This window comes from Aphanomyces astaci (genome assembly GCF_000520075.1).
Source record: "Aphanomyces astaci strain APO3 unplaced genomic scaffold supercont1.6, whole genome shotgun sequence".
In the NCBI taxonomy this organism is placed as follows: domain Eukaryota; phylum Oomycota; class Saprolegniomycetes; order Saprolegniales; family Verrucalvaceae; genus Aphanomyces; species Aphanomyces astaci.
In genome coordinates this window covers 824,929-848,818 of record NW_009798269.1, presented here as the reverse complement: position 1 = coordinate 848,818, position 23,890 = coordinate 824,929, and the positions used below count along the sequence as shown (strand labels likewise).

General features: G+C 53.0%; 13 protein-coding genes across 18 annotated transcripts; 6 read left to right on the top strand and 7 right to left on the bottom strand.

Annotated features, from left to right (window-relative positions):
* Window positions 1-146: 146 nt before the first annotated feature.
* H257_03644 (hypothetical protein) lies at window positions 147-892 on the top strand (the record flags this gene model as incomplete). Its single annotated transcript, XM_009827823.1, has 2 exons — window positions 147-442; window positions 736-892. 2 exons carry the CDS (start codon window positions 147-149, stop codon window positions 890-892), a joined length of 453 nt encoding a protein of 150 aa, XP_009826125.1.
* Window positions 893-923: 31 nt separating this feature from the next.
* H257_03643 (hypothetical protein) lies at window positions 924-1,301 on the top strand (the record flags this gene model as incomplete). The annotated part of the gene is made up of 1 exon (XM_009827822.1): window positions 924-1,301. The coding sequence occupies one exon, from the start codon at window positions 924-926 to the stop codon at window positions 1,299-1,301; it is 378 nt and encodes a 125-aa protein (XP_009826124.1).
* Window positions 1,302-1,914: 613 nt separating this feature from the next.
* H257_03642 (hypothetical protein) lies at window positions 1,915-2,737 on the top strand (the record flags this gene model as incomplete). Its single annotated transcript, XM_009827821.1, has 5 exons — window positions 1,915-2,067; window positions 2,130-2,280; window positions 2,365-2,469; window positions 2,525-2,567; window positions 2,623-2,737. 5 exons carry the CDS (start codon window positions 1,915-1,917, stop codon window positions 2,735-2,737), a joined length of 567 nt encoding a protein of 188 aa, XP_009826123.1.
* H257_03641 (hypothetical protein) lies at window positions 2,611-3,984 on the bottom strand. Its single transcript, XM_009827820.1, has 4 exons — window positions 3,847-3,984; window positions 3,649-3,797; window positions 3,474-3,598; window positions 2,611-3,421 (listed from the first exon to the last, which is right to left on the bottom strand). The coding sequence occupies exons 1-4, from the start codon at window positions 3,911-3,913 to the stop codon at window positions 2,854-2,856; spliced, it is 909 nt and encodes a 302-aa protein (XP_009826122.1). The 5' UTR covers window positions 3,914-3,984; the 3' UTR covers window positions 2,611-2,853.
* Window positions 3,985-4,209: 225 nt separating this feature from the next.
* H257_03640 (hypothetical protein) lies at window positions 4,210-6,013 on the top strand. The gene has a single exon (XM_009827819.1). It carries the CDS (start codon window positions 4,266-4,268, stop codon window positions 5,949-5,951), a length of 1,686 nt encoding a protein of 561 aa, XP_009826121.1. The 5' UTR covers window positions 4,210-4,265; the 3' UTR covers window positions 5,952-6,013.
* A 407-nt stretch (window positions 6,014-6,420) lies between these two features.
* Window positions 6,421-8,229, bottom strand: H257_03639 (CAMK protein kinase). The gene is made up of 4 exons (XM_009827818.1): window positions 8,047-8,229; window positions 7,709-7,978; window positions 7,123-7,644; window positions 6,421-7,069 (listed from the first exon to the last, which is right to left on the bottom strand). Exons 1-4 carry the CDS (start codon window positions 8,218-8,220, stop codon window positions 6,491-6,493), a joined length of 1,545 nt encoding a protein of 514 aa, XP_009826120.1. The 5' UTR covers window positions 8,221-8,229; the 3' UTR covers window positions 6,421-6,490.
* A 525-nt stretch (window positions 8,230-8,754) lies between these two features.
* Window positions 8,755-12,153, bottom strand: H257_03638 (ribonucleoside-triphosphate reductase, adenosylcobalamin-dependent). 5 transcript variants are annotated; one of them, XM_009827814.1, is made up of 11 exons: window positions 11,665-12,153; window positions 11,506-11,619; window positions 11,383-11,450; window positions 10,981-11,323; window positions 10,726-10,924; window positions 10,447-10,673; window positions 9,897-10,097; window positions 9,714-9,842; window positions 9,527-9,637; window positions 9,343-9,477; window positions 8,755-9,259 (listed from the first exon to the last, which is right to left on the bottom strand). In XM_009827814.1, exons 1-11 carry the CDS (start codon window positions 12,000-12,002, stop codon window positions 8,827-8,829), a joined length of 2,298 nt encoding a protein of 765 aa, XP_009826116.1. In that variant the 5' UTR covers window positions 12,003-12,153; the 3' UTR covers window positions 8,755-8,826. The 5 variants fall into 5 exon arrangements, with proteins under 5 accessions (XP_009826116.1, XP_009826115.1, XP_009826119.1 ...); XM_009827813.1 differs by having other exon boundaries at window positions 11,506-12,153; XM_009827817.1 differs by having other exon boundaries at window positions 8,755-9,477.
* Window positions 12,097-14,425, bottom strand: H257_03637 (glucose-6-phosphate dehydrogenase). Its single transcript, XM_009827812.1, has 5 exons — window positions 14,241-14,425; window positions 13,762-14,188; window positions 13,230-13,713; window positions 12,612-12,857; window positions 12,097-12,565 (listed from the first exon to the last, which is right to left on the bottom strand). Exons 1-5 carry the CDS (start codon window positions 14,346-14,348, stop codon window positions 12,292-12,294), a joined length of 1,539 nt encoding a protein of 512 aa, XP_009826114.1. The 5' UTR covers window positions 14,349-14,425; the 3' UTR covers window positions 12,097-12,291.
* A 314-nt stretch (window positions 14,426-14,739) lies between these two features.
* Window positions 14,740-15,613, bottom strand: H257_03636 (hypothetical protein; the record flags this gene model as incomplete). The annotated part of the gene is made up of 3 exons (XM_009827811.1): window positions 14,740-15,258; window positions 15,327-15,425; window positions 15,481-15,613. The coding sequence occupies 3 exons, from the start codon at window positions 15,611-15,613 to the stop codon at window positions 14,831-14,833; spliced, it is 660 nt and encodes a 219-aa protein (XP_009826113.1). The 3' UTR covers window positions 14,740-14,830.
* A 432-nt stretch (window positions 15,614-16,045) lies between these two features.
* Window positions 16,046-18,277, top strand: H257_03635. Of its 2 annotated transcripts, XM_009827809.1 has the most exons (11): window positions 16,046-16,124; window positions 16,176-16,379; window positions 16,441-16,671; window positions 16,722-16,829; window positions 16,869-16,964; window positions 17,019-17,102; window positions 17,155-17,211; window positions 17,273-17,599; window positions 17,653-17,856; window positions 17,923-18,009; window positions 18,055-18,277. In XM_009827809.1, the coding sequence occupies exons 1-11, from the start codon at window positions 16,065-16,067 to the stop codon at window positions 18,169-18,171; spliced, it is 1,575 nt and encodes a 524-aa protein (XP_009826111.1). In that variant the 5' UTR covers window positions 16,046-16,064; the 3' UTR covers window positions 18,172-18,277. The 2 variants fall into 2 exon arrangements, with proteins under 2 accessions (XP_009826111.1, XP_009826112.1); XM_009827810.1 differs by having other exon boundaries at window positions 16,046-16,379.
* Window positions 18,278-18,417: 140 nt separating this feature from the next.
* Window positions 18,418-19,812, bottom strand: H257_03634 (hypothetical protein). Its single transcript, XM_009827808.1, has one exon. It carries the CDS (start codon window positions 19,725-19,727, stop codon window positions 18,486-18,488), a length of 1,242 nt encoding a protein of 413 aa, XP_009826110.1. The 5' UTR covers window positions 19,728-19,812; the 3' UTR covers window positions 18,418-18,485.
* A 340-nt stretch (window positions 19,813-20,152) lies between these two features.
* H257_03633 (hypothetical protein) lies at window positions 20,153-21,272 on the top strand. Its single transcript, XM_009827807.1, has one exon. The coding sequence runs from the start codon at window positions 20,366-20,368 to the stop codon at window positions 20,882-20,884; it is 519 nt and encodes a 172-aa protein (XP_009826109.1). The 5' UTR covers window positions 20,153-20,365; the 3' UTR covers window positions 20,885-21,272.
* A 1,004-nt stretch (window positions 21,273-22,276) lies between these two features.
* On the bottom strand, window positions 22,277-23,128 carry H257_03632 (hypothetical protein; the record flags this gene model as incomplete). Its single annotated transcript, XM_009827806.1, has 2 exons — window positions 22,277-22,410; window positions 22,621-23,128. The coding sequence occupies 2 exons, from the start codon at window positions 23,126-23,128 to the stop codon at window positions 22,277-22,279; spliced, it is 642 nt and encodes a 213-aa protein (XP_009826108.1).
* Window positions 23,129-23,890: the final 762 nt, after the last annotated feature.

Below are 23,890 nucleotides of genomic sequence, written 5' to 3'. Positions count from 1 at the left end.
AAAACTGAGATTCAATAAGCACATCGCTTTTGTATGGACAATTTTGAATATTAAGAAAATTATTTTAAGACCAATAGACCTTGAAGTTCGTCTTCTTCGATGGATTCTCGGAAAAGACACTACGTTACCTGGCGCGATCGCTTGTCATGGTGGTATCGTGGTACCACTTGGAGCTGCGAGATGGGAACTTCGTGGACGACGATGGCCGAGTGGTGCTGCTCAAAGGCGTGAACCTGGGTGGATCCACAAAGATCCCGTCGTCCGCAGCCAGCGCTGCGTCCATCTCGTTTGTGATCCGGCCGCGCTCGACGAAGCACACGAGCCCCTACTGCAGCGGTGGGGATTCAATTGCATTCACTTCCTCGAGACGTGGGAAGCCACCGAGCATGCCCGAACTGGCATCTACGACACCGAGTACCTCGCGTACGTCCGCGCGATTCTCGTGATCGCTCGCGCGTAACGGCATGTACTTTATATCGATCCACATCAAGACGCGTGGTCTCGATCACACCCCTGTGGACGCTGATCGATCTCGGTCTCAATCCCGCCATCTTCGACGTGACCAAGGCAGCATATGTCAAACCACGAGCGCCGCCAATGACTACCCCAAGATGATCTGGCGCACCAACTTTTCTTCAAGTTTGCATGTGCCACCGTGGCCACTCTGTTTTGGGCTGGCAACAAGGAAGTCATCCTGACATGCCAACTAGATCGTTCGTATTGACAACGCTTTAGGGTCGCGCCGGGGGTGCTCATCATTACGAACCAGTCCAAGTCGTTCTACAGCGCCACTACCAATATTCACTCGATGGTGCAGTTGGCGCGTGTGGTGGCAGACCTTGATCACGTCATGGGGTTTGGTATGATCACGTCATCAATGATGATGACGTAATCAAACGAAATGATATATATCTGCAAGCACGATGAACGAACCTGTGGCGGGGTACATTGAAATCAAGTCGCGCTTTTTGCCCACCGATCTCAAACTCGGGTACGCCCCGACGCCTTCCCATGGCATGTGTCTTGCCAGCGGCCTCGATCGAAAGGTCATGAACGTCACACACTGGTACGACGGTGTGACGCTGTTCTTGCGGCTGTGGATGTCGTGGTTCACGGTGGACTTGCACACGCGGCGGCCGATGATTGGTCGGAAAAACGTCCGACCTGCCGCCATCAAAGCGACCACGGCGGTGTGCATGCCGGCGTCGGCGCCGACGCTGATTGGCGAGTGCGGGGTGCCGTTCAATATTCTCAACGATGGCGCGGCATACGCGATCGGCGACTTTTTCAATTGCAGGTGAACGTGATGGACAACACGATCAGTGCTCTTGAAGCCAACGTGTTAAGCTACACGCTGTAGTGCTACACGTCTGACGACTGCAATCTCGGTGGTGACCACTGGAACCTCGAGGTTCGTAGCCCACAACTTCGGCTTGGCCTTGTGTTGTGAAAACGAGGTGGGTTTCTGTAGGACTTAGCTTGTTTAGCCGGGGCCAAGCGGTGGGCAGCACTGATCGGGATGCTGGCGGGCGCGGGAAACAAGGATACGCCCGTCCCGCCGTATGAAGGTCCAAGGGGTCCACACAAAGTCAGCATTCGACCTGGACAGTGTCACATACACGCTAAAGTTAGCCACGACCGCCCCACCCCTTTTGCCCCAACGCGACAATAAAGTCCCTACAAGTGTTATCTTTGTGCCCCGGACCGTCCATTTCGAAGACGGAGTGACCGTGATTGTGTTGGACGGCAAGTCCATTCGGTCCAGATCAAACGATGGATCGAATAAACAAAACGGTAGTAACGTACTAGTAAACCATCTTGACTTACGGGCATTTGTGTGTTGGGTCGTGGGGTATATATACAGCTCTACTTCAAAGTCAAGCCTATAATTAGACGTGGCATTGGTGGTGCATGATGCGTCAAGGGGAAGCGGTCAAGTTCTCGCGGGGGATGGAAGCTATCCAGGCCCACGACATGCGCCAAAAGGGCGCCAAGGCACCGACGACTGTCACACTGGGTGTCAAAGGCAAACTGACCAACCAAGAGATGGAAATCCTTCGCCAACAAGTGCTGTAACTTCTGTCATTCAAGTGCCTTCCTTGATCTTGACGATCAATTTGGTTGGTTAGCTGGCTAAAGCGACAGCATACGATCACACACCCCCAGACAAAGCGGCCACTCGCCAGCAAAACATCAAGCGTCCTCCCAAGTTTATCAAAGCCACCAAGTCTGGTGTCCACGATCAAGTCATTCCCATCATGACTGTCGCTGCAAGACCAGGTATCTATCTCCTGTATCGCATTCGTCGTAACTGTTACTACGGCTCCTGGTCACATCTCAATGGTTCGTACATACGACGACTAGCCAAGAAGCCCGCCGCGGCCATTCAAACGCAAGTGGCAACTTTGAATCGATGCGAGCCGCTGTACGTGCCACGTACCACCAAAGGCATCAACCAACTCGACAAAGGTACAATCACTGCAGCTAGTAATATCATACTAACTTCGCTTAACTTACTGTCCAGATCGGCTACAGGACGAGTACACCACCAAGCCTCGCAAACTCAGGTGCGCACCCTTCTTCCCCCCATCTTGATTGACTGACCAACTTTTGTGGATCCAGCACGGTGCCATTGAACCTCATGGACCCCACAGCCGCCGACGACGATAACAACGGCGAGACCAAGTATCGGAAACGACTTGGGCCCGAGCAGATTCCGCAAGTGTTTTTGTTATAACTAGACGTGGCTTTGTTATAACTCGACCAGAGATAAGGTGTACTACAGTCCAATGATTCGTATGGCATTACTGGCGACTCGACAGTTGTTCATCTCGACATATTGACGCCCTAAACTTATAGCAATTCCACCTTGACTTCGGTGGGGGTCTTGAGTTCCCCGGCGTGGATATCGATCTTCTTGAAGAACGCGTCCAAGCCAGCTTCCAATTCCTTTTGCTCGGCTTCCGTGAGCTTGACCACCGTGCCTTGTTGGGCTTCCAAGTGTTCGGCGAACGCGCGAAGCTCCTTGCCAAAGGCGGCGGCGACGGCGTCGGGCTTGGACTCGTCAATGTTCTTCTCAGACAAGATGTCCAACGCCAATTGGAACGCTTCAGCCTTGGTCTCCTTCTTGCCAGCCGAAATGGTCTTGCGCACGGCTGCGGTGGCCGACGCGATCATGGCGTTTTGGAGCTCCTGGTTGTAGCTTTGTTCCAATTGGTAGATCGCGTCCAAGTTCTTCACGAACGTGTCGCGGGTCTTGTGGCGGAGCTTGGCGTTCTGCACTTGGCAGAGCAACGCCAACGCTTCTTCGTGGGCCACGCCGAGGGTCGCAATGTCCTTCTTGATGGTCAAGATGGATTCGTGCGCCTTCAACGTTTCCTTGGCCAACGCCAAGTTGGCGTCTTCCACGGCGTTTTGTTCGCTGTAACAAGCCAATGAGCCATTAATGTTCATACACAGAGGTAGGGACGTACGCCAAGATGGCATCGGCACGGGATTCGAAGTACGAACCGATGGCACCCCCGCCGTACTTGTACGCAGACGTGACGAACAACGCAAAGCAGCACGCCAGTTGGGTTTCAGCGCCCAACTCATACCACTACAAGAAGATCAGCCTGGGTGCGCCTCGACGATCTAGGTAGTACTTACGCCATTGCTGATGGCAGGGATGGACACGGCAGCAATGATGGGCAACGAGATCAAAGGATCGTCAAGGCCATACTTGTTCAAGAAACTACGGTTGTCGGCGGGAATGGCGACTTCACCGTCCTTCTTTTCTTCCTGTTGGCGGAAAGCGCCTGCATACGTCATGAGCTAAGGAACGTCATGAGAGGAAAGACACCGCACCGGTGTGGAAGGCCGCGGCGGTGGGCTTAGACAAGCGGGCGGTGCGGAGAGCTACACGGCTAAGCATGCTGATGAAATCGCGAAGTACAAGAAATGTATGGCCAACATCAGTCAGTTGGCCTCCACCTCCAAATAAACCTCGTCGTACTTGATATGAAATTGAATTCTAGCGGTTTATCCGGATTCCAGCCCCCTCGATAGAAGACGAGGCACTGGTAGGAGCACTGGGATTTCGTATGCCCAGTTTTGTGGATTTTCTACATGTATCTTGTATCGAGGGAATAAGAAATGAGGTCCAACAGCATGGCAGCATTGATGATGATACGATCCGACGTGAGGTCGATGAAGCTTACAACTATGTTGGTGGCAATGCCTTTAACGTTAGTTTTGAACCACTCTTGCCGAATACTACAGGTCCTATGCTATGCTTAACTGTACGCTGCCACGTGCTCGTATCCAGATATCCGGATAATCAAACTTGCATTTCAAGTGTCAAGATGAGTGTTGTGGACAAGGTGGTGTCAGGCGGCGGGCGTCTGCTGGCGCTGTCGTTCCTGCAGCGCGGCGGCACGTTCCTTATGAACATGCTGACGCTTCGCCACCTTCCAACTCATGTGGCAGGGGTGGGGTTTTCACTGGAACTAGTGCTCTCCACGACCTTCATTGTCCGAGAAGGACTGCGGCTGGCGTCGCTTCGGGAACCTGGCATTGTCCTGACCTCCGGCAAGACCGCGCCCACAGTGGGCTTGCGGCAATTGATCAACACCGCGTGGTTGTGCACTGGCTTGGGGTGGCTATGTACGACTGCGGCAGCGGCGTTCATGGCACCACGCCTGTACTCTGTGGACGCAGCGGACTTTTCGTCGTTCCAGCTCACGTTGTACCTGTATTGCATCAGCGCCGCCGTCGAATTCTTGACGGAACCGTTGTACATCCTCGCACATAGCAGTCTCATCTTCCACCTCCGCGTCCACGCGCAAGGCTGGGGTTTCTTCGCCAAGGCCGTGGTGCAAGTGGTGGCCGTGCTGTACTTCGACCTCGGCATGATCGCGTTTGGCGTGTCCCAAGTCGCGTTCGCCATCGTCCAGGGCGTCATCTACTGGCACTACTTTGCCCGCCAGCTGTCCGATCCGTCGTGCCCGCTGCATGTTGGGTCCGACTTGCTGCCGCACATCACCGCCGGCGTCCGGCCATCGCTGCTGCACTTTTGGAAAACGCTCACATTTCAGTCGATTCTCAAGTACTTGCTCACGGAAGGCGACCGGCTGGTCCTATCCGCGTTCGAGACGGCGCAGCAGCAAGGCGAGTACGCGATAGCGTTCAACATTGGGTCGCTGGCCCCGCGGCTTGTGTTTTTGCCGATTGAAGACGCCGCCAAAGCCATGTTCAGCAAGTTGCTCACATCGCCGTCTTCACCCCAGAGCAACGACACCAGCAACGCCAAGACGGACGCGCTCCACATGTTTCGCCTCGCGTTGAAATGCATGACCTTGCTCGGGCTCGTGTTTGTGTTCTTTGCCACCAACTACGCGCGTACCCTGCTCTTCCTTCTTGCCGGGTACGCCAAGACCCTCGACAACAGCGCCCCCGTCCTCTCCACCTACTGCGTGTGCGTGTACTTCCTGTCCGTGAACGGCATCTGCGAAGCGTTCGTGTACGCAGTCGGCGACGAAGCCGCCCTCCAGCGCCTCAACAAGTTCCTCGTGCTCTTCTTCGCCATCACCAGCGCTAGCGCCGTGCTGCTGATCCACACTTGTGGCCTTGGCTCCGTCGGCATTGTGCTCGCCAACTGCGTCAACATGGCGTGCCGCGTCGTCTATTGCCTGCGCTACATCCATCGATTCTTTAAACCTGACTCGGCTGCATCGTGGACGTCGCTCTACTTGGCCTCGCTGCCGCACCCCGTGGTTCTCGCGGCGATGGCCGTGTCGTGGGTCGTCACATACGCCAGTGAAGCCCATTTCCGGGGCCCCAACTTGGCCCACCACGCACTCCACGTCGTCATCGGCGGCGTCTGTTTCGCAGTCACTGCCCTCTTACTGTGGACGCTGGACCGGCCGTTCTTGACACAAGTCGCAGCGTTGCGCAAGCAAAAGTCGTCGTAACTACTCATATCCATGAAACCCCTTAACAACTACTAGTACTACTACAGTATACCATGGTTCAGTGTACACCTATTCCCCCTTGAATCCACAACTACTACATATTAGTAGTACTATACTACTCCGACGTTCATACTATAGTCAAGGCTGCAGCTACAGTGTGGGTCCACATACAGACTTTGTGGGGGATGCGTAGTACTACTATTAGTAGTGCTTACTACCAGTGTATATTAAATATCGCAATATTTGGATATATATTACTAGTATATGGTCAATTCTTACATTTAGAATAAAAACTATAGGTTACCTTGTGTTCCGTATGACCTTGCAGCTATAGAGTATGTAGTAGTACAAGATGCCAGGGAACTGTACTAGGACGTCAAGTTAGTTTTGTGACTACTATTACTAGTTCTTCGAAGTATTTAATAAGGAGTATCGTATCAGCAAGGCTAATACTGTACTAGATCCACTACGAGACCATGGGTACTACTGTTATGTGTGTGTTAAGCTCACGACCACGCTGGGCGGTTATAATATACTAACTAGTTACTAGGGAGTTGCGTAGCAGCCGTGACGACCTGCGTGAAGAGGGCGACGATGGCATCGCACATTTGCTTGGTCGGGAACTCCAAGTCGAGCGTTCTGGTCTCCGTCACGATCGAGCAGCACCTTTCCGCCACCAATTGCGAGCTCTGCGACCGTTCAAACACGGGCGTCTTGAGTCCTTGGACGATCTGGTGTATCTCGGAAATCAAAATCCCCTTGGATGGGTGGTTGTGGCAGTTGTTGCTTTCCCACTGCGCGGCATGCGGCGAGTTCAAGGCGGACCGACGTGGTGAAAACAATTTGTGGACGATGGATGTGGTGCGATCTAGATCTTTGGGCCGCCACCACACCATGTGACAGGTGGGGCAGAGGCTGATACATGTTGCATGGGGGATGCCTTGGCGGCCATACTTCATGGCCGACACGCCGGCGCCGGACGTGAACGCGGCATGCAAGTCGGCCGATGACGCTGTCGCGGGCGGGCGGACGCGGCGGCCTTGGACGATCCACGGGTGTTGCTTTAGCATGAGAGCTGTGGGGCGTAGCGCCGGGTCCACTGCCAGCATCGATTTGATCTACAAGACCATCCCACAACTGAATACAATATAATAAATATATATATATATACCAATTCCTTGGTCGAATATGCGACGTGGTTCCATTCTTTGGGCGGAAAGAGCACTTCAAAGTTGTGTTTGCGAAGCTTTTGGAGCTTCATCGGGAACGGGGGGTACCCGCAGAGCAGGATGTACAGCACGACGCCGAGGCTGAACACATCCACTTCGAACCCGTAGCTGCGGCCATTGAGCACTTCGGGGGCGGCGTACCCCGGGGTACCGCACGAGTCGGTCGCGCGTTCGTGTACCGAGTTGAGCTGCTTGGCGAACCCAAAGTCGCACAGCTTGATCCCGGCTGACGACATGAGGATGTTCTCAGGCTTGATGTCGCGGTGGAGGATGCAGTGCGAGTGGCAGTAGAACACGGCTTCCACGAGGGCGGCCATGACGCCCTGCGCTTCGGCGTCGGCGAGTTTGCCCTTTTGAGTCACCCTGTCAAAGAGGTCGCCACCGTCGAGGCATTCGATAATCATGATGCACTTGGACTCGTCTTCCAGGACTTCGTGGAGACGCATGACGTTCGGGTGGTCCATCTACATACACATGACCGAGGTCGGATACGCATGGAGGCAGGAGGATGGAAAGCGATGTACCTACCCTGGACAAGATGAGCACTTCCTGGCTCAATGCGACGCGATCGGTCTTCGACAACACTTGCTTTTCCACGAGTTTGGCGGCAAACGTACCGCCTTGGGATCGATGGGTGACTTGTTTCACCTGGGAATAAGAACCGTTGCCCAAGTGCTTGAGCACTTCGTATTGTTCGTCGAAGAGCACGGCCGCCGCCTTTTTCGGCGTCGATTGTAAGCGTACTAGGGGGGTTCCAGGCTGGTCCAACACCACAGCACCATTGGAGGATGTTGGTTGCTACAGAGAGCAACACCTGGTGAGCTATGGAGATACATAGTACCAACATGCGAGAGACATCCACGTACTAGTTTGGCGATAGTCGACGAGGTCGGACGAGAGGCTGCAGCGGCTTTCTCTGCCTGCTTCTTCTTGTGACCCCAATCGAAGAATTGGCGGAAGATGCCGAGAGGATTATTGTTGTTGTTACTACGCTGCTCCGATGACGTGGATGTAGATGGAGCGATGGTGATGCTGGACATCCTTCTTGCAGAAGGCAGAGTGGATGGCACACTTCCTGGTGCATGGTGGATCGTGTAACCTCCGGACGCTTAGATTCCTGGGGGTAGGGCTGTCATTTTCCATAGGTTATATATCAATTCAGGTAGCGTATTTACCCTCTCGGACACTTTATGGTAATATTTGTATATCGTTTATACTATACGACATGTGGAATAAAAACCGTCAACGTCAACCGTCTCGCCGGTTCGTATTGAGTGTTGGGGATGCTAAAAATAGAATGCAGGAACCATATCATCAGTTTATAGCCTATAAATCCATCGATTGAATGCCTATTCTATCTGTTGGGTGGGTCGCTCAAGGGGCACTAATTTGACGTACTAGCAGATGTGGAACTTGGCGCTGAACCTTCTACACTTGGACTAGAACCGCACAAACGGTACAAGTAGCACACTTACACATCCAAGCGCTGCTTGGTCCAGCGGCCGCATGAGGACTATCGTTGCGTCTACACACTTCAAAGTATGAAGGCAATGAGATTTCACACTGAACGCAACTCCCGATTTCAATACATGACGTGGCAATTTGTATGTACTACGTGGTTGCGTACTCACGACTTATCTATTTACTTATTTGATTTCACACGACGACGAGTCGCAGAACCGGTCGGGTACTTCCACGGGCCCTCCCCGTGTCTTGATCTCACGGAAAGACACGGGGGACAAGGCCGATACCATGGATTTGTATGTCGCTTCCGAGATCTCTTCGTATGGCATTTGAGCGTACGCCCCCAACGGCACCTTGGGCAAGAGACTCACGCCCTTGAGTTGGTACTGAAAGTACGCCAGCGCATGCTCCAACTGCGGCCCTTCCAGCACCGGATCGAACGTGATCGTGCAGCTTACTTGGTTGTCGGCCCAATATCGCTGCAGAAACGACGCCAGGCTCAGCTGTTCCCACGCCGACAGCTGCGACAGCGTCCGCACGTTCTCCCCCACGTCCACGGGGATCGACACCACCAGTGTCTCATTGGGCGCTTCCGCCGCCGGTTCCAAGTGGTACCTAACATCGCCAAAGTGAGCATCCAGTTCCAACGGGGGAAAGGGGGGGGGTCGATCGATCATCGCTAGGGGGGGGTATAGTACCCTGCGGCCCTCAGCGCCGGCAGCAGCTCCGACCCCCGGTCCAGCCGTACGCGTCGAATGTAAAACCGGCTCTCTGGGTAATGCATGCCCGGGGTCGCTCCTGCCAGCAGACTCACCGTCCCACTCGGCTTGATGCTATCACAAACCCGTCAACTGGTTTACATCCACCAGGTAACAAACTCACCTGGTCGTCTTGATGGAGCGCGGGATGGCCAAAAAGTCCGAGTACGTCTTGTCGTATGCTTGAATGGCATCGTATCCTTGCATGCACCAGTCCTTGAGCTCATGCAGGCCCCTACACGTACCCCGTCGTTACAGCGTCACACATTTTTATACCCATGGATATATGATCTCTTGAATGTGTATCGTACCGCTGGGTAATAAACTGCGCAATGCCACTCATGCTGCACCCGATGCGTCGATTTCGCAGCATCACTCGATTCGTAATCGGCCAGTGGGTTTGGCCCAACGTCACAGTCTTTGCATACAAGTACGCGTACCTAATACATACATTCATACATTCATCCACTTGAACCGTTCGTTCGTTCGTATACCGCAGCGTTTCTTTGTACTCGTCCAACGACGCGTGATTGGCTGGAAACGTTTCGACCAAACAGCACAGTTCGTATGACTCGAGGGTTTGCTCCAAGCACGGGTTGCCGCCTGCCGCCCGCGCATCGCGATGGTCTGGGACTCCGTCCATGCGACTGTACTCTTGCATATTTTGCAGCCACGCAAACCCAGGCTCGCCGTTCCTACAACGGAGATAAAGATATATGTGTTTATTCTAAACTGGAGCGAGACATGGAGAATGCATATATATCGACACCATCATAATAAATGTACAGTACACAAGAATCGACCGAAGTAATGAGCCAATCAGGTTGATGGAAAACCAGTATCAACGTCAAAAATTCGTGTGAGACTTCAATTAGTGTGGGTACAATCACCACAGTTTTATACAAAATGCAGGCCAAAGAAAGAATCGATCGACAGATTAGGCGAAAATCAGCACACAAAAGATGACTAACTTTTGAAGTCAAAGGACAATATCTCATCTCTCGTCCTCATTTGCATTCCAACGACAGCGACGTTTGATCGTACTGAACAATCTGCTTGCAAATCGGCGCGTAATCCATGCCAAGCGACGCAAACACAGAGTTGTTGGACGTCCACCCGTACGCCGCGCGATCTGGATGCTGCGTGTAGTCCTTGAGCGCAACGTACGCCGGGTCATGGGCGTCTCCAAACGCAATCTCGGCCGTGCGTCGGACGTTTCCGCTCACGACACACACGCCAATATGGTTCATGATGTCGACGATACCCCGCACCTGCGTAGATCTCGTTGAGTATGTTTGTGATACCAAGTGGGGGGAGGTGTACCGTCATGGGGCGCCCGACCAGCGGGTCCAATGTGGCCATGATGGTGCGGTGCATGGCTTGGAGCGAGTCAGGACCAGAGCTGATGCCCCCAAATCCCTTGATCGCCATCCCCGCGGGACGGATCTGCGAGTAGTCAAACACGGGGACGGGGCGGTGCAGAAAGTACGCTTCCAGCAACATCCGCAGGCTTTCCACCCATCTACACGGGATGATGTTGATTGTCATGGTGCCGATTCGAAACGGGGATGTCTATACCCTTCTCGGCTGTCGGCAATGTGCACCATCTCGACCGTACCGCCGTGCTTGGGCCCCTTGACCATGATCTTGCCCGCGCCCTTGGTGTCAAAACCGACGCCAACCCCGAGCATGGCGGCATCCATGAGGAAGCAAAACGGCTCGGCGGGGCTGAACCGGCGGTCCACGTCCTCCGTCGACACGAACGCGCAGTTGTTGAGTGCAGCGTACAGCTTGCGCTCTTCGGTGATGGGGGATCCCATGGCCCACAGCCCCCGACCAGGGGGTAAAAACTTCATGGCAAAGATGCGGCGGTACATCTCCCGCGCGCTGCGGTGGGCTTCGCGGCCGTTCCACCCGAGTCCTGTCGGATGCGTGTGCCAAGTTGGACAAGACATACATGTATTGAGATGAGGGTTATACCTCGGTGTTCTAGCCAATGCTTTTGCATGTTGTATGTGCCGTTGACGACGCGCTCCACGGTCTCGTACCTACGATGGGGCGACGACGGAAGTTGGCATGGATACGGACGAGGAATGGACGAACCATTGCTCCTTGGTACCGTCGGCTTTGTCACGAGAGTACGTACGCATGTACACGAGTTCCCCGAGTCCGTTGAACCCAAACGGCGGCGGTACGTCCTTGAACGAGTCGACAAACCTACGCATGCCGGTCGAGTAGTCATGGACGTGACATGGAGTATACTTATTCGACAATCGAAACTTCTTTTCGCGCTTGGGAGTAGCTTCGTTGCGGAAGAGCGGGATGAAGTCATTGGCGAATCCGTGCGAGTTGTCCTCGGACAGGCCATCGACATCTTCGTCATCGTCGTCGTCCGAATCGGACTCCAAGTCGATTGGCGTCGATAAAATCGGAGGCATCATCGTGTGATTCAAGCGGAGTTGGTGTACTGATACTGCAGGGAAGGCTCTGCTAAGATGGCCAATGGCGTAGGGCCGATGCAGCGCTGCCGTCGCCATCGCGGCATGGCGACTCGCTTTTCTCAACACCCGAAACATGCAAAAATTACAATGGCCAATCATCGGACGTAGAATATAAATCCGGATATGGACACTTCAAGGATCATTATCCGGACACATCCAATTAGTAACGGACAAATCGCCCGATAAATATGCATGTGTAAACAGGTAGAATAAATATATTGTAAACACAAGATAATATGGGTGGAAAAATAAATAAATTTGGTTTTCGAAAGTGCTCAAAACAACACCGAGCTCTGTGGATGCTTAGGGGAGGCGACAATCAAGCGTGAACATGCAGATGATGGAGGGTGTGGTGGCGGTGCAGAACAAGGAAGAAGGAGAGGGTTTCTTAGAGACTGGACGTGACAGGCTGCCACTTGTAGTCGCCTTGATGGTAGATGAATCCATGCTTGGCAGACAGATCGTCGCTCTCGACGGGACCTCGCGACCCAAACGCATACGGCAACGGCTTGACCTTCTTGGTTTCGATCTCTTGCAGAAGAGGCGTGAAGATGGCCCATGCGGCTTGCAGTTCGTCGTTGCGGACAAACATGGACTGGTACCCGCGCAACACATCCAGCATGAGGCGGGTGTATGCGTCGGGCATGTGCGTGTCAGCGTATCTAAGGATATGGGTCAGCCTCCGTCATGGATGGAAGAGCTGAGTACCGTGCAGCGTAGCTTAAGTCGAGTTCGCTTGAGATGGGGGTCGTGCGCAGGCCGGGTGACTTGACGTTGGTCTTGAGGTACACGGCTTCGCTGGGCTGCAGCCTCAACACGAGCTCGTTGCGCGGGATGACCATGTTGGGAAACATTTGCGTCGCCCCCGCCGCCTCACGGAACTGAATGCGCACTTCGGCCTTGCGCTCGTTCAGGGCCTTGCCCGCCTTCATGATGAACGGCACACCATCCCATCTAATATCCATTGATGGTTAGCTCTCATCTCGTTCACAGCTAACTACTACTCGCACAGCAAAAACCCAACTAAAGTCCCGCAAAACGACTAACAACTAACCACGCCCTGCTTCTGTTAAATAAGATAAAAAAAATCTACTTTTTGTTGAACTTTTCGTCAAAAACAGGCAAACTTCTCGACCAAAACCTCCAGTGTCAAAAACAGCCGTTTCCCTCCAAAACATTCAAAACAAGCGAACAAAAAACACCAAATTTCTCCTAAAAATTGGTCAAAATCATTCTCAACCATACAAATGATATCGACTGAATACTGTATACTAACTAGCCGTACTGTCCAAATAGACGACACTACTATGCGTAGCATATAGTTACCTGGCATTGTTGACGCGCAATACGGCAGTGCAATACGTGGGGGTGGTGGACCCAGGGGGAACGGTCTTGTCATCGAGGTACCCCGGCTCCTTGGCGTTGCCGACATACTGTCCCAAGACAACGTCGTCCAGCTCTACCGGTTCGATGCACCGCAGCACCTTGACCTTCTCGTTGCGGACGAACGTCGCGTGGTCGTCTCCCGTGCAGCGCACCGGGGGCTCCATCGCGACCAACGACAGCACTTGAAGCAGGTGGTTCTGCATCACGTCGCGGATGATCCCGTACGAGTCAAAGTACCCCCCTCGGCCCATCGTGCCGATGTCTTCTTTGAACGTGATCGTGACGCTAGAAATGTGGCGGCGGTTCCACAGCGGCTCCAGTGTGGCGTTCGAAAACCGCAACACCAGCAAGTTTTGCACCATTTCCTTGCCCAGGTAGTGGTCGATGCGGTAAATCGCGTCTTCGTCGTACAACGCGCCCATCGCTACGTCCGACATTTAGTAGGGGACAACATGGAAGGAATGAGTCGTACCATCGCAGAGCTCGTTGCAGGACGCTAGATCATGACCAAACGGCTTCTCGACAATCAAGCGGTTCCAACCAGACGTGGACAGCGCCGCGTGTTTGATGGCGGTCCCCGCCGGGACAAACACATTGGGCGGGATCGCAAAGTAGAACAGCCGATTGTGCACGCCAAGTCCCGTGCTCCCTTCGAGCGACGACATCTCCGCGGCCACGGCACCGACGTCTGCAACGGAATCATACCCGCCATGACGGTACACGCACATGTTTAGAAACTGCAGTTTCTTGCGGCCGTCCACATCCACCGACGACTTCAAAAACGGAGACAAGAATGCTCGGAATTCATCGTCCGACTTGTTCGAGCGGGCGTAGCCGCAGATGATGGTGTGTGTCGGCAGGAAGTTGTGCACGTATAGCTCGTACAGTGACGGATACGTCTATATACACCCTTCATGGGATACTGCGACAGGAGTTGGACCGTGTACGTACCTTCTTCTTGGCCAGGTCCCCCGACGCGCCGATGACGAAGATGCATAGGCTCTGCTTCATGTACTCGGTGTGCGGGTTAGCATGTACAACTTCGGGTGATGACGACATGACGGAGAGCTGACTTCGGTGGAAGCACGAGGAGTATCCGCAACTGCGATCTATGGAAGACGACAGCGGCGTTTTCGAACGTCTCGCAAAGTTTTGAACAAATTTCAAACTCATTCGACTTGCATTTTGTATCAATTCGATATGGAATCAAAACAATAAAAAATGTATGAATACTGTTTGAGAAACAGTTCTAAATGATTTAACAACGTGATTCACGTTCCGAACGTTTCGAAACATTTTTGGTGGCGGCCACGTTGCATACGCAATCACACAGACTTTGCACTTGGATATGAACATGGGTGAAGACGTAGTACGTGGCTGGCTGACAGGCCAAGTTGAAACGATGTGCCACCTGGAAGTTAACTCAAGCTCGACCCTTTGGTCAACATTCCAAACGTTTACAGTGACAATATCACTGCAGCGTACTAACAAGAAGTGAAGGGTTGCTGTAGATAGAGGCTTTGTTTGTTATACGATTCTTGTCAGAACCGCCGGGAAACACTGAACGATGACTTGGGTCCAGTCTGAAACCCCGTGCATTCGACGTCGTACACTGGCCCAGGGGTCTTGACGACTGTCGACGGCCGCATACGTTTCTCGGATCCAAACGTCGAGTTCACGCAAGGCGACGCGTATTTCGGTGGTGTGCCTGGGCCCGGCTCAGCTGTCGTGGGCCCTGGCCCAATGAGAGTTCCGTGGAGTCCGGGGCGCAAGGATGATCCCATGCTAAACGCATTCGTGACGCGGTTGTCAAACGCACAAGGCATGTTATATATGGGCCCGGGGGACGGGGTCGCGTTGTCTCGCAGCGGGGTCCGGGGCGCGACATTGAACGACAGCTCCGACGCCGTTCGAGTGACCGACGACACCTGTTTGCCGCACGATTTGGGGGCTTCGTACGCCCCCAACCCTGCAACCCCAAAGTCGATTCAATACACTTTGAATGACACTAGTCGAGGCCAAGTGATATTTAGTTACCGCTGCCGGGCTTCTTTCTCCGGTCCCAATCGTCACGCGTACTCGTGCCAAAGCTCTTGGAATTGCCCCCCAAAGTTCCCGGGAGTTTGTACAGCGCATCTACATAAGCCCGCCGTCAAATCATAAATTTGTGCTTGATGGTGGTTATAGTTACCAGTGTTGGCATTGGAATTCTGCCACTTGAACCGTGTTTCGGTTGTCGTGAAGGGCGTGGGGGTGTGGTGAGTTCCTCGCTTCGACGGCGACGAAAAGAGCGGCGACGGCACGCCGTTGTCGAACTCGCTCATGATCCCAAAATGACGGCCGCCTGGCCAGGATTTTCTATTTTTGGATGCAATCACAATGTGATTGGCCCGTAGATTGCGCTCAATCGACCAGGACACGTCGTTTACTCTTTAGATATATTTCCCTTATATCTCGCTTTTGTGTGACGAGCTCATCTCAAGTCAAAGGGTTCTTCACAACTGAACTCGAGAGGTTTGAGTCGTTCCCCTGATGCCCCCTTTACATCACGCCCCCCTTGGGGGGGCATGTCGGGGGGACTTCATTCGTCCACTTCGTTGGATAGTAATCACCATTGGTAGTGTGAACCACGAAACTACAGCGATTTGATTTAGATAGCAACATTACATCCCTTGAGATGCAATTTGCACATTTACGTTTGCAAGCAACGAACTCATCATCGTCCGCAACAACTCTCAGCAGCTTTGCAGTTTCACACATGAAACTGCATTTCGCATGTCAGGCCTGCACCTTGCGGCGCCAGCTCGAAAGGCCTTCGCGGCGACGTCTCCCACCGTGCGATTTAGACTCTGACTTTATTGAGTTGCTCTTATGTTTCAACGTTAGTTGTACGCGAAGTACCTGGAAACCACCATCACCGCCCTACATGTCAAATCGGAGCAAATCTTCCGCATGTTGCAAGACCGAGACCGACAAGTACAGGAAGCAGACGAAAAGCTAGCGTACTACGAAGACATGGCGACCACATTCCGCGCCAAAGTCCAAGTGCTGGAGGACGAGGCTACATACCACAAAAACAAGTGGACGCAGGTATATATATTTCTAACAGTAAAGCTCATGACGGTCGACTTATGACGAGCCATGAACACAGCTCGAGTCGATGAGGCGACAGGACATGATTGGTCGTGCAAGTCAAGCGGTGCAAGTTCTAGAGCTTGAGAAAAAGGTGGTCGATAGCCACGAGCTAGCCAAGCAACTGCAGCAGCAATTGCTGGCGTCCCATGTGGAAAAGATGCAACTCGACGCGACACTCACACGTCAAGCGCAACGAATTCAACTCCTGGAGGATAAGACCAACGACCAGGACAAGGCTGTTCAAGCGGTAGCATACCAGTCCGGACGATATGGCAACTAAGTGAATATGCATCGTAGGCGCTATGCCAACACCAAGAATCACTTGTGGCAGAGAAGACAAGGACCCAACAAGTTGAGGCGGAAGTGGTGCAATTACAGAGGCTACGTCAGGTCGACCAAGAACAGGTAGTACAGTGGCCATCACTAGTTTTTGATGGACTGTAGATACAACACTTGACGAAAGACATGGAGAAAGTCCAGGCCGACAAAGCAACCGCCGAAGCCCAGCTGCGCAGTGCTCACAGTGCATTGCACGACAAAGTACGAAGTGTCAAGTGTTGTGGTCTTTTGAGAAAGAAACTTCATTACTTGTAGGACCAATCGATCTCTGCGCTGGTGGAAAAGGTCTCTGCACTGGGGCAGCACCTCAAGGACGTTCAAGAAAGCCACGCGCGAATGGTAAACTCACCAAGCTAAGTAGTGTCATTCCACACTAACCGTACAATCCAAGGTCGACGCAAGTGTCCATCAAGCCAACTCTACCGCCGATTCCATGCACCAAATCCAGGTAGGTAGCTACAGTAGTAGAGTGATCATATTTGAAGTTGCAATAACATTTCGAGAGGTAGAACCTCCAAGTCCAAATCGTCCAGCTCAGCCGGGCTCGGAACCAATGCATCGAGTGGAAAGCTCGCCATAGCGACCGATGGGACGCCGATCGAACGACGTGGTTGGCTCAAGTGACTTGGTTGCAGTTGAAAGTGCACTGTCAAACGAGCCAGATTGCTCGTCTTCGACTCCAGCAGACACAGAAAAAGGCCACACTCACACGCGTGGTGGCTCAAGTGGGCGATATGAAGCTAGCGATGGCGTCGTTGCAACAGTTTGCACTGGCTTATGCCACATGTCAACCATGGGCTCCCACCATCGCCGCAATCACCATGGCCACCGACAAGGTCGCCTTCTGGTTTTTCAGCAGAGGAATTGACTAGTCACCCCGTTGTTTCAGGTCGTTGAACAACGCAATCGGGCTCAACTCGAGCGAAATACTGCTGTGGATCGTGTAAGCCACCTCAGTGCGGTATTGGAGGCATCGGAAGCATCCCACTGCTCCATGGGGACCAAATTGGCGCACCGACAGGCGCTATCGTCGACGCTAGCCCGCCAATTAGTGCACGCGTCGACCCAACAGCTGGCCCTGATTTGCTTTTATGTACGAGAATATCACATGTGTCTATCCTGCAATAATGTTCATTTTCAACCGAGAGAGCGATGGTAGAATTGGAAAGACGTGCATTTGCGACGACTGGTGGGGCGGTGGAGCAATGCTGCGCTGCTGGTGGCGAGCCCAGACAACCCACACCAGGTGCGACCTGTGAATTTAGAGTACAAAAGGTCACGGTATTCGTAGGAGAGGGCTATGCCCCACAGCGCGTGGCACTTGATGCAGAGTGAGCCGCATGTGGATTTCGACAAAATTCACATTCCATTCAAACCACTGCGGCGCCCAGGGGTACAGCAAGCATAAGGACCTAGTAAATTCCCGCCAATTCTTGCCTTTAAACCACTAGTGCATCCTGTCGATATATAGGGTTGTCAGACAGTTGCAGACCGCGTAATTGACTTGTTTGACATATGTGCAGCCTCAATATTGCTCCTCGCCATGAAGCCCTGCTCATTTGCCGAGTGCTACATACTTATGTGGGCACTACAAATGGCACCAATGCCTGTGACGAGATATGCTCCTAACGAACGTGGTCTAGTCGTCGAGTGATTGTGGAAGAACGAAGAGTGATATTATTAGCTTTACGATAAACTATACACGAGAGAACTGCAGTATATCTACGCCGTTTGCATGGAGAGTACTTTCTCGGCTGCAGCGGCCGGCGTCGCCAATTGTGCAAACTCGACTTCGGTCACGTAATTCAGTTTGACTTGCGGATGCTTGCGCGCCTTGACGCGTCGGCGAATGAGCACACCCGCAATTGCTGCCAATAGGACAAGTGCGAGAACAATGCCAGCAATGCACCCCCCTCCAATGGCATTGGATCCCCGAGAAACTACGGTGGGGGGGAGCTTGTCTGGAGAAGTGGAGTGGACGCCCTTGATTTCAATGGTCGTGGGGGTTCGGTCCGGAACGACTAAACTCGTATAGGTCGGGGCCCCCAAGAGGACATTGTCGGGCAGGGGGTAGTACGTCCCCGTGGCGTTGGTGGTTAAGGCGTCGATAGCAGCAAACACGTCGCCCGTGCCGCGATCTTCACTCGCAAACGAATCGGTCGAGGTAACGTAGATGTTGCCCGTGTTCAGGAGCACCACACCCGTGTCTTGACACGTCATTGAGCTCAGGAAGGCGCTGCCGGTGCCGCTGGTCTGGACGAAGCTGGACGCGCAAGACCCGTCGGTCAAGAATACGACGCTCCCGTCGCCAAAGACCTTTGTGATGAGGTCCGTCGTCATGATGGACGGCGACGCGCGGTCGTTGGTAGGGTTCCCCACAAACACGTTGCCGGATCCCGACGCGACCGCGACGAGGCTGGTGGTGGAGGTGTAGCCCGCCAACAACGAAACCTCCCCCCTGCCTTGCGCCGCCAGGTCCAAGACATCTGCGGACAAGATGTTGTCCACGTTGATGTGGATGTCGCCGCTCGATTGTGCCTCGACCATGAAGAAACTGGACCCGATGTTTTCAGTCTCGACAAAGATGCTGCCTGAGCCCAGTGCTTTGATCTCAATGTCGCGATTTGAGTCTACGACGAGTGTGTTGGGGCCCACGACCGTGTTGCCGCCGTCTCCAGTGTGAATGTATTGCAGCGAATTGGACGGGATGTAAATCTCGAGCAAGTAGTCGCCGGCAATGTCTTTTTGGCTCAGCAATTCCAATTCAAGTGTGTCCCCATTGGCCCCGTCGTTTTGATTGACGACCAACGCTCGAACTAAGTCGGGGTTGCTCGCCCGGTACACGATTGACGGGCTGGCATTCACCGGGTCTTCGCGAATAATTCCCCCCGTGTTGATCAGGTTGAGCCCCCGGACGTTGGTGGACGTGGCGTTGAAGATGGCAGGCTCGGACCACGTGTTCATTGCACCGAGAAGTGTGTTGGGGACGTCGTGAGGAATTGAACAATGAGGTCTGATACCGAATGCGGCAAATGTAGGTGGGGGGCATTGGTCGTTTCGATGCAACACATCCTGCAAAGATAGAGTGCCTTGCTTGGTTTCTTGTTTGAAACCGATTTGTAACGGGCTACTTTGCATTTAGCATGACCACACGTGTGCCACTGACTAAAATAAGGACGTCACAGCACATCGCCTTGCATAGTCATGCAACTTTCCCGTAAAACACAAACTCTATAATGGTCGTCAAGTGTTCCACGAATACTATTTATTCCCCACCGAATTGGTGCATGTTGACCCAGTAACTCGCAGTATCAAGTGGGATCGAAGTAAGCTGGGCATGAAACGTACATATGTAGAGTACACAAATGTAGTGCGGACGCCCAATCGGATGTGGAAAATAGGAGTGTATTAGTTATCTACATGCATAGAACTTTGGTATCTTTGGGGGTCGACACTTTGGCAAACGTGAGATCGTTGGTGACTGGCCTGCGTCGGGCATTCTTGACCTTATGGACGACCACCACGACCACCGCGATGACCACCATGGCCACCGTCATTAAGATAAATATCGCTTGCGTAGTGCCTGTAGACGTGATAGGAACATGGGCGTCTTGGCCAGCGGGGGGCTCGGGCAGGAACGACAGCGGGTTGTGGTCAGGCATGACAAAGCTCGAATAATATGGCGCGGGGACTGCGTCTGGCAGAGGGGCGTATGGTCCACTGACGGTCACATTGCCATCGACGTCTGCAAACACCGTTCCATTTCCGTCGTCTTCCGTGTCCAGAACGCTGTACGCCTTCGAGTACACGTCCCCACTCCCAATGACAACCGCCGTCGAAGTGTGGCAATCCACAGAGTTGGCAAAGACATTTCCACTTCCGCTCGATTGTACATGCCCCATATGGCACTGACCAGCATTGACAAACACAATGTCGCCGTCGCCGTAGACTCGACCAAACAGCGACACCGTCGAGAGCACGCTGTCGGCCCTCCCGTCGCCCACGTACACACTACCGCTTCCAGCCGTCATGGCCGTGATCGAGTTGGTGGTCGTATTGCCGTTGAGCAACGCAATAGACCCCCTGTCCACGGACACGAGGGTGATCTCCCCCGCGACTAGCGACTCGAAAACGCTGAGTTGAATCAATCCGGCCCCGCGGGTTTCGAGGCGAAAGTGATGCGCCTCGACGGTGGCGGTTTCAGCGATGATGGTGCCCTCTCCGGTCGCCACGATCGACACGTCGGCTACCACGTCCACGCTGAGGGTGTTGGTGTAGACCACCGTGTCATGGTCCGAGTCTGCGTACAGGTGCTGGAGCGACTGGGTTGGCATGTACACGTCAATAAAGTAGTCGCCCCGCAGCAAGCCCCGAGGATTTGACTCGACGGCGACGGTCAACAGGGCTTCACCAGCATCGTTGATGGTTTCGTTGACTGTCAGTTCTCGTAACAGACTCGGGTTTGTCGCCCGAAACACCACCGACGGATTCTCATTCACAGTGTCTTCAAAGATGTATGCAGCTGTGTTTTGAAGCACGAGACGGTGAAGATCACCCGACGTGGCGTTGTACACGCGTTGGAGCCAAGGAGCAGTCATGTTCAAGAAGTGATGTGGTTGGTAAAGGCAAATTCACTAGTGAGAACGACCCAACCGTCCGATCGTCTAGCGCTCAGAGGAAAAAGGAGAGAAGATCTAATCCAACGTTGCACCTGTTGAGCACAACTTGTTCGAAGTAGCAAGCAGTTTTTGGTTGAATGGACAGCACGTCTCCATGTTCGATCTGGCTTGTCAATTGCCCGCATGGTTGACAAGGGGGAAGCATGCTTCTGAATCGGACATTGCATTGATTTGTTATACCGGTAGGGGCAACGTCACTACGATAGGCAAATCTTCGACAATGGCGCGCCACCATCACGCTGAAACAGGTTGGTAGTATGATTTCCACTCGATGTTGAAACGGAATCCGTAACTGCTAGCTGGAGGTCTATATTTAGCATTGCGCCATGAAACCCAAAAGAAGCATGGCGGGGCGCCTATCACGATGTGGAGGCAAGCCACGTTGCCAATAAAGTAGCGACTCAAAAATACATTGTTATTCCTTCAATAGTCGCGTTCATTGGATACTCTACTGGTGAGGAGTACTGACGCTGCAAGTGCCAGGAGTACTGACGCTGCAAGTGCCAATCAGCTTATCACAACAACACAAGTGTGTGGATGAATGATTTTAACGTGTAAATACGTGCTTACTTTGTATTATTATTGACCAAAGCAGTCGTAACTTGACTGTGAATAGCCCCCCCTCGGAATACAAGCAATTGGATAGCTCCGCACGGTTGAGGAGCCAACGTATTGCGGGCGCGACGAATTGCGATGATGGGCTCGGAATATACTGGTTACAGGCGACTGTGTCGTGGCGGATATTCACCAAGAACCCCTTTATACAAATATTGGAGATGTACCGTGGAAGTGCTTACATCATGGGTACCTACAACAACAAAAATTGTATGATATTTACAAGTGCAACACGACTTGGTTGATGGACATAGGGGTTGTGGCTTCGGTGAATGCCTTGAGCTGGACTTGAATCGCACGTTTGGCACGAATCTTGCGCACGACAATCACGAAAAATGCCACCACCCAAGGCACTAAAATGCATACAAACCAAATCGGCAAATGGACCCCTTGGTTGGCCGACGAAATCGCCGGTGTCGTCGTCGTTGAATTGGCGATTAAAATGGATGGCTCGTGGGGATCGATCAGATACAACCAAACGAGCGTAGGGGGGGACATGCACCTCTTGAGGCATGGGTAGCAGAGGGCCAACTACTTTCACGCTGGGTTCCTCTGCGACATACGCCGAGCCGGCCCCGTGTCTTGGACTCGAAGCATGCCAGTCGTGGTCAAATACATATTGCCGCTGCCGAGTACGAGTGCGTTCGTGTTTTCGCAGCGAACGTGGTGCAAGTACACGTTGCCATGGCCGCTGGTTTGCACGTCGTTCCCGTGGCACGTTCCTGCGTCCATGAAGAACACGTTGCCGTCTCCGAATGCCTTTGCCACTAATGTGGTGGCATGGAGAGACACGAGCGCGGTCGCGTTGGTTGGTGCGGAGGTTCCCACAAACACACTTCCAGACCCACTAGACACGGCAGACAGTTGTTTGGCGGTGGTGGAGGGGGCCACGAGGGCAATGGAACCGAACCCAGACGTGGACAAGTCGATGCTGTCAGCTGAAATGGACCGTCGAACGTTGACTTGAATGCGCCCGGACCCTCGCGATTCGACCAGGAGGCGGCTCGCAACCAGTCTTGACGACTCGATCACAATGGACCCAGCGCCAAACGACGAAATCGAAATGGGCATCGATGCGTTGGCAGTGAAAATACGTGGCGCCACCACCGTGTCGCCCCCTTGGTCTGTTTGCAGGTACTGGATTGAGTTTGTCGGGATGTAAATGTTAATCAAATATTGACCGTCCACCTTGACATTTTGTGCAAACGTGTAGGGAGTTAGTTAGTTGATAACGCAGAGGAAATTGTAAAACTGATTGATTGGCGTTATCTACATCTACATGCATGACTACTGTGACTATACTATATCTAATGCTATATATACGTGCGCTCTGCAGAAGGAACTTCTGGTGTCCATGGCCGAGCACGCCGCACGCCAATCGAGCTTGGTCGTAAACTGACGTCAACAGTGACGTCTGTTCTGATTGGTCGATAACCCTATGACGCCACTGGAGTGACGTCGTTACAAAACACCAGCTCCAGGACGTTGAGGATGTTGCCAGGGATGACGTTGATGGTCAGGGCGTTTAGCACGTTGGAGCTGCTCGCTCGAAACACCACCGACGGTTTGGGTTGATCCGGTCTTCGAAAACATATCCCCCCGTGTTGCGCAAAACAAGGCCGCGAATGTCGGAGGACGAGGTTGCGTTGAAAACTTTCATTTGGTTCATCCACATGTTCATAACAGTAAAATCAAGAATGAGAAATAAGCCCGCAGAAGGTGCCAGGAATTTTGGGAGCGTTTATACGTGTGGGTTCTGTTTTGACGACGTCGATGGGCCACGAACGGCAACGTTTCATGGTTTCATGGCCATTTACTAAGAAGGCGCATTTT